Source organism: Engraulis encrasicolus, chromosome 2, assembly GCF_034702125.1.
Source record: "Engraulis encrasicolus isolate BLACKSEA-1 chromosome 2, IST_EnEncr_1.0, whole genome shotgun sequence".
NCBI lineage: Eukaryota > Metazoa > Chordata > Actinopteri > Clupeiformes > Engraulidae > Engraulis > Engraulis encrasicolus.
In genome coordinates, this window is record NC_085858.1 from 30381017 (window position 1) to 30388516 (window position 7500).

At 41.9% G+C, this 7500-nt stretch overlaps 1 protein-coding gene across 2 annotated transcripts in view; it reads left to right on the top strand.

The window, feature by feature from the left end:
• The window catches only part of LOC134436804 (F-actin-uncapping protein LRRC16A-like), a 115289-nt gene that overhangs the window by 69137 nt on the left and 38652 nt on the right, over positions 1-7500 (top strand). For both annotated transcript variants that reach the window (XM_063186156.1, XM_063186163.1), the window contains exons 16-22: positions 1-23; positions 476-545; positions 3267-3348; positions 3956-4055; positions 4448-4502; positions 5943-6115; positions 6504-6572. The exon at positions 1-23 is cut by the window's left edge and continues 82 nt beyond it. In XM_063186156.1, coding sequence (XP_063042226.1) covers positions 1-23; positions 476-545; positions 3267-3348; positions 3956-4055; positions 4448-4502; positions 5943-6115; positions 6504-6572 — 572 coding nt within the window. The remainder of the gene's footprint in view (positions 24-475; positions 546-3266; positions 3349-3955; positions 4056-4447; positions 4503-5942; positions 6116-6503; positions 6573-7500) is intronic.

Sequence of the window (7500 nt, forward strand, 5' to 3'; positions counted from 1 at the left end):
AAACTACCACCAGAGGCCTTAAAGTGAGAGCACTAATATCCTCTATACTCCATCTTCTCTCTTTGAGTTGCATTTCTACTTGTCACTTGTGGGAGAAGCCAATTAAGAGTCTCTTACTGTAACCCACTACATAATGTTTTCCTTGTAGTGAGAATCAGAGTATATAATGATAAGCAGAGCATATAATAGAATAGAGTAGTAGAGTAACATTTATTAACTAATCATCAACTAATCGTTTATTAGTTCTGAAAGAAAAGTAAGGTGTCTTGTATCATACACAAATACACGGTACACAAGACATTACATACATATTTAACATGTGAAAAATGTAGCCCACATTTACATACATTTAGCTAAATGTGTGTTAACATCTTCTACTGTAGTAGTATGTCTGTTGTAGTTATACAGTTTGAAGTATAAGTATTCGGGAATTGGCTGCATGTTTGTATTTACATTCACTTTCTCTTCTCCACAGAGCTCTTCTCCTGGGGTTAGCCAGTAACGTAAACGTTAAAGAGGTTTCAATAGATCTTAGCTGCTGCGAGGTAAGCATGAGCATCTGAACGAGCATACAGTATGCAGAGTGAAGTGTTATACTGCACATCCAATATTGTGCCGCAGAGCTGCCACCGAACTGCTGGCGGTTATACATTTGGAATAAATGTGTTGGTTAAACGTGAGTTTAATTGCATTGGAATTGCAGAACAGTGGTCAACAGTGGAAATAATTAAATAATGAAGTGATGAAGGGGAAGCCTTTGACGTTAATCTTTGAACAGTGACGCATTGATAGCCATCAGAAAATATGCTGATTCAATAGTCATCAGAAAATGTATGCACTCTCTGTGGATCCTATTACCATACATACTCATTTGGCACTGGAGTGAGATATCGTAATGTGAAAAGCAATCTGTGTAGCAAAGTCAAGAGCTTAATTGGCTTATGCCAGTGGTTGCATTATTCTACGCTGAAGTGTGTGTCCTATCAGGCAAACCCTAATTAGTATTAACTGTGTGATGTCTTGTCAAATATGTAAATGGTCAACTGTTCTGTCTGTATATTTGTATAAGCTGTAATTGTGTGCATTGATCAGTGAGGAACTTCCATGTTATTGAGCCATCAATTGCACATGCAATTTTGAGTGACTAATCACCATCGCCAGATAAGACATACATTGGGAACTTTTTTCTAAATTCAGTACAAAGCACCAGACGGTGAAATTGATCTGTCTGGGTCGAGGTCTGCACTTACTGAGTGCAATTCTAGTTAATGTAGCGCTTATTCTGAAAGGCTTGAAGGTTTATTCCCGTTTAGGCATGTGTTATGAAGCAATGTGCAGCATAATCAAATTTAGAAATTAATATTAATAGCAACACAAATTGATTTTGAGACTTAATCGCTGTTTCCTGGGGTTGGTTCCGTCGACGCTAGGATCTCTGACGGAGCCTTTACACACAGCACAGGCCTGGGGTCAGTTGGTTGTGGTTGGTGCTGGCTCATGGACAGTCCTCACCACCACCCACAGCTCTGCTCTGACGCCATTTCAAACATACTTGTCGCTCCGCCGAGACATTGCTGCATAATTTTGGCCGCTGCAAAGCCAGATGAGAGAAAATATACATGTACTATCTCTCGCTCTTTCTCTCTCACACACACTGTCCCTCTCCCTTCTCTATTTCTTTCTCTCTCCCGATCTCTTTGTCGGTCTCTCTCTCGTTTCTCTGACAAATATTGCATTCAGTTCTGTATTTTCCACAAATGTTCACTCAAGCACTCACCCACACACAGACGCACACACACACAGATATGCACACACGTGCACACATACGCACACACACAGTCCCAAATAACCTCTCTCCCTCGCACGGCGAGATATCGTAAGCACACTCACACTCAACACATTAGTTCCAATTTGATTTCCATCATTGTCATTGACGCAGCGTACTTTCATTCTAATATGTCGCAAATGCAATTAGATGTAAGCAAGCTTTAAAACCCCATCAGGCTTGCCCAGCCAAACCTCTCACTGTAAACTCAATCAGTGCAATCAGGAGCCATTTTGGCCCCAGCAAAGCAGTTGGATGAAGCATGTTGGACTGTCTTAATAATTTGTTGGCCACGGCGCACCGCTTGTCACTGCTTCTGGCTGTCAGCGTGAATGGGTGAATGGGTTTCACATGCACGTTAACATGTTTTGTTTGTTTATTTGTATTTTATAATATGTGTGTTTTCATTTGTTTATGTTGTTAATGTGTTTGTGTGTGTGTGTGTATGTGTGTATAACTGCTTGCAGTGCTGATCTGTCTCACCCCTCTCTCCCCTAACGCGTCACTAAAAGCTTGGCCACTGTGTAAGTAAATCAGCCCTGTTGCCCACAGGCTGCTCTAACAAACCCCACACCCCCACACCCTTACCAACACCCCCCTCCCCTGACACACACGCGCACACACACACACACACACACACACACACACACACACACACACACACACACACACACACACACACACACACACACACACACACACACACACACACACACACACACACACACACACACACACACACACACACACACACACACACACACACACACACACACACACACACCAACCCCCCTCCCCTCCTTCACCCCCCACTTGCTCTCAGCTGCTTTCTCATCACGCTCTCCAGTACCTCATTCAACTGCTTCTTATCTCCCCTCCAAATTCTACCACACCACACTTCCTCTTTTGGGTTTAAATAGCATATGATGTACAGTAAGTCCCACTTATTATGCAGTCATTACATCACAAATACGAGATGAAATATCTGGGACGTGTTACAGTATTAATATACATTACATTGAAGTAGTTATCATTCGATTGCATTTCTACATGCTCCAATGCAAGTCTAACCTGGTTAACGGTTATTCGTTCATAGCAAAGAGGGTATAAGACCCCATCGGTCAGATCAATGCACTTTGCCAGTTATACCGTTTTCCTCCACTACATTTCACAATAGTGGTTCCACTAGCCTCTTCTGAGTGAGGGCAACACTAATGCATTGTAGTGTATGGCCCATGTGACTGCTGTTGTGTGCTGTTAGACGCATCATGTGATCATACTGTATGTTGTCATACAGTATGTTGCCTTGTCGTAGTCGTACTGTATGTGAAGTGTAGTCATACTGTGTCATCCTGTTTATGCGGTCAAGTGTGGTCATAGGTCATGTGATCATGTTGTGGTCATGTGATCTTATTTGGTCATGTGGTTCCCCTCTGTTCAGCTGCGCTCGGGAGGCAGTCAGATCCTGGAAGGCTGCATCGCCGAAATCCCCAACATCTCCAGTCTTGACATCTCTGACAATGGTAAATGAAAGCAGATCTACCTTCGGGCCGTTGTGTTTTAAGTCAAACATACCAACCTCTTCTTACATGCTCGACGTTCATTTTACGCCAGGTTTCCCCTTTAAAGGAACAGCCCACCCTTTTTTGATTTTCACATAATTGCAGTATCTCCAAGCATTATTCATGAACGTGCATATAATTTTCGTCTATGTGTTTGCATTGCCCCGTTTGACAGTATACCCAAATTAGGCATAGTAATGCAAGTCTATGGTACAAAATAAAACACCATCAAATGTACTTCTAAACCACTTTAAAATGAATGTAACATTCACCAGAGTGTAAAACAGCAATTTAATTCGGTCCAGTGATCCCTTGTGGCTTGATGCTAAAGATACCAGTTACTTTCAGTGATTATGCTAAGCTATGCTAATAATTCTGATCCAATAAATCTAAGTACTGAAAACACAGAGGAGAAAATGATATGCACATTCATGAACAATGCTGGGAAATACTGCAAATATGTGAAAATCAAAAAAGGGTGGTCTGTTCCTTTAAACTCCATCTCAATCTCATGTATGTGAAGCAAGTCGTCAATAATTAATTGATATTCCTTTTCTAAATAAACCAGGACTGGATGCAGATATGGCAACCCTCTTGGTGTGGTTGGCCAAGAACCGGTCCATTCGTCACCTCTCTCTGGGAAAGAACTTCAACAATATCAAATCAAAGTGAGTGCTGTGGATGGATGGCAAGTTCATGCTGTTCTACGTGGTCGTTATTAGCAGACATTTCTATTTATTAGTGAAAGAGATTGCAATAATAATTTAACTTAATTCTATCTATCTATTGTATCATTTATCTGGGTCATAGTAGGCAAGATGGGTAATTCTAAGCAAATTCACTTCTTTAAAAAAAAAATTTAAACCTGAAATTAACATTGAGTAAACTATTCGTCTTCTGGGTGAACAACCTAATTTTGAGTTTCATGCATTAAGTCCAAATAAAAAAATCAATGATGTTGAGATAAACCACAGAACAACATTGATACAAAAACACTTGCATCAATATTAAGACCCCTATCCCCTCATGAAACCTCTGCTGTCCCCTCTCCTGCCTTCAGAAACCTGGCAGCTGTCTTGGACAACCTGGTCCACATGATCCAGGAGGAGGAATCGGTGAGTGTTGATCTCCATCATGCTGTATGCTCTTTTTTTTTGGGGGGGGGGGGGTATTATTTTTCAGATAGGACAGTGGAGGAGAGACAGGAAGCGAGGTGGGAGAGAGAGACGGGGAAGGATTGGGAAATTATCCGGGCCGGGAATCGAACCCGGGTCGCCATCATGCTGTGTCCTTTTTAAAGATACTTAAGAGACTTTTTAAAGATATTTTAGGACTTTTTGTGCCTTTATCTGTGATGGGATGGTGAGAGAGGGACAGGAAATGAGTGGGGAGAGAGAGATGGGGAAGGACCGCCAAATGACCCGGACAGAAATCAAACCTGGGTTGTCAGCATAGTAACTTAGTGCCCTACCATTAGGCCATGGCAGGGCCAGCTGTAGCACACTTTTATTGGGAGTTTATTAGGAGTAGATGGAAAGGCTGGCTGATTTGGAGTTCTTTAATTAAATGTACTGCATAGCCTTTTTTGGCAGGCCCACACGTGTTGGGAAAGGCCTAGTGTCACAAATCAAAATAATCCAAGCAGAGTATCCCACACACTGGCATTTTACAAGCAATTCTAAAGGAAAAATATTTTAAAAGCATTTCAGATTAATTTATCTACTTATTTTCTGTTGACACATCGGGACCATTATATAATTACTTGCTGTACATTCATTACATAGATTGATTACTACATAAATTCTTATACGCCGCTTTTACTGGGGGTTATATATGCATTATTAGTTTGTGCCAAAGGCCTAATCATATCACTAACTAAATTCCTGCTGACAGAGCCATTATCATGCCAGATCGGGACTCTCCTTTCAGTCTTTATTTATGTGACTGTGAATGCACTGTAAGAGCATACTGCAAGATTCGTGTCTGACATACACACCTTACAGTCAGTCTCTTTTCTCCTCAGCTATTTGGCATTTCTGCCACACAGACCCCTGCTGTTCCCCAACGCAGGAAGTACAGAGAGGAATGTTAGGATGTTTGATAAAAATAATCCCGTCAGTTCTCCGTCCCCAGGAGGGAGGGAGAGGGGGAGGAAGAAAGACAGGAATAGGGGTTTGATTCTGGCTAGAGGATACAAGAGGGATTTTACTGATGTTATATGCCTATAGTACTCTAGATTGGACTCTGGAATTAAAATTAGGTATTTAATATCAAAATCTAATTGAATGGATTGGCATACTAAACTAAAAAAATCAGAAACCTGTCCGTGAAAATATTAAATATGAATTATTCAAACATTTAATAGGATATTTAAAATGTTACCGACCTGCAGTTCTTACGTCTTTATCTAGTGTTCTGCATGCTCTGCTCAAGGGTGTTCCTATTAACACACTTCTTCCTTGAGGAAACACACTTAATCGCATCTGTTTAATTAACATAACTTCATGTGTGTATGCGTGCCTGTGTGTGTGTTCATGTGAATGTGTGTTCCTCAGCCCCTGACGTCCCTGTCCCTGGCCGACTCCAAGCTGAAGACGGACTTGACCATCGTGCTGAACGCGCTGGGCAGCAACACGTCTCTCACCCGCCTGGACATCAGTGGCAATGGAATGGGGGACATGGGGGCCAAGATGCTGGCCAAGGCCCTGCAGATCAACAGCAAACTCAGGTGAGCTGGGGACTATACTACACTAAGAAGCTGGTTCAGGAGTAAACCAGGTTAAGTTAATAGGTAAATCATCTAATAGAAGAGCCTGGAGTCCTCCTTTTCTTAAACATGAGGGCTCCAGGCTCTTCTATTAGATGATTTGCCTCTTAATTTAACCTGGTGTACTCCTGAACCAGCTTCTTCGTATACCCCTCTGATCTCCACGCTGGCCAATAAATAAATAAATCATCAGAATTCTTCAACAAATGAGATAAATTAACGTTTAGAATAGCCATACAGGGTTGATAGTGATTGGCATCATTTATTAAACATAAATTCTTATTGCTTACATCCTTTGAAGTATGTGGTAATGGCTATATTTAGTGCTCAAAACGGTTTGTAATTCCAGAACCATCATCTGGGACAGGAACAACATCGGCCCACAGGGTCTGCAGGATGTAGCAGCAGCACTAGAAAAGTAAGTGCCTCTCTCTTTTCTTTTGTCTGTCTCCTCTCTTTTTCTCTCACTCACACTCACTCACTCACTCACTCACTCACTCACTCACTCACTCACTCACTCACTCACTCACTCACTCACTCACTCACTCACTCACTCACACACACACACACACACACACACACACACACACACACACACACACACACACACACACACACACTTTCTCTCTCTCCGTCCACCCCCCACTCTCTCTCTCTTACACACACACACACACATACACACACACACACACACACACACACACACACACACACACACACACACACACACACACACACACACACACACACACACACACACACACACACACACATACACACACACACACTGAGTCACATGTGCACACAGACACTCTCTTCTTCCTCCTCTCTCTTATCCACATTCGCTCACTCCCTCTCTGTCTGTGTAGTGAGCTTCGGTGGATGGACATATTGCTTCTGAAATATCAGTTCACGGTTGACATTTTCGGGCGGCTGCCTTATCGCTGATCATGTCATCATGTGGATGAGTGAATGAGGATGCCTGTGAGGCTGCAGATGGTTTAATGATTAATCAAGGTGCTCAGCCCTTCATTAGCCTCATTTAATGGAGCAGATTTCATTAATGGATAACGAGGTATCTCTCAAAAGCCATTTTTATTTTAATGAGTTGACAGCTCGTAGGAGGGGAGCTGGGTGTGAGGGAGCTATACAGTTGGTTTTCAAGTTAGCAAGTTGTCAAGGTGTAATTCAGGAATGTGTTGCTAATGATTGAATTATTTGCTAATAGTTTGTTGGTAATGCTGCTTTAATTTTGGTTCATTCTTGAACACATTATATGGATTTTTCATTTGAACTGTGACAAATAACGATCCGCAATTGTTTAAGGCCATTGTATGGCAAATAGG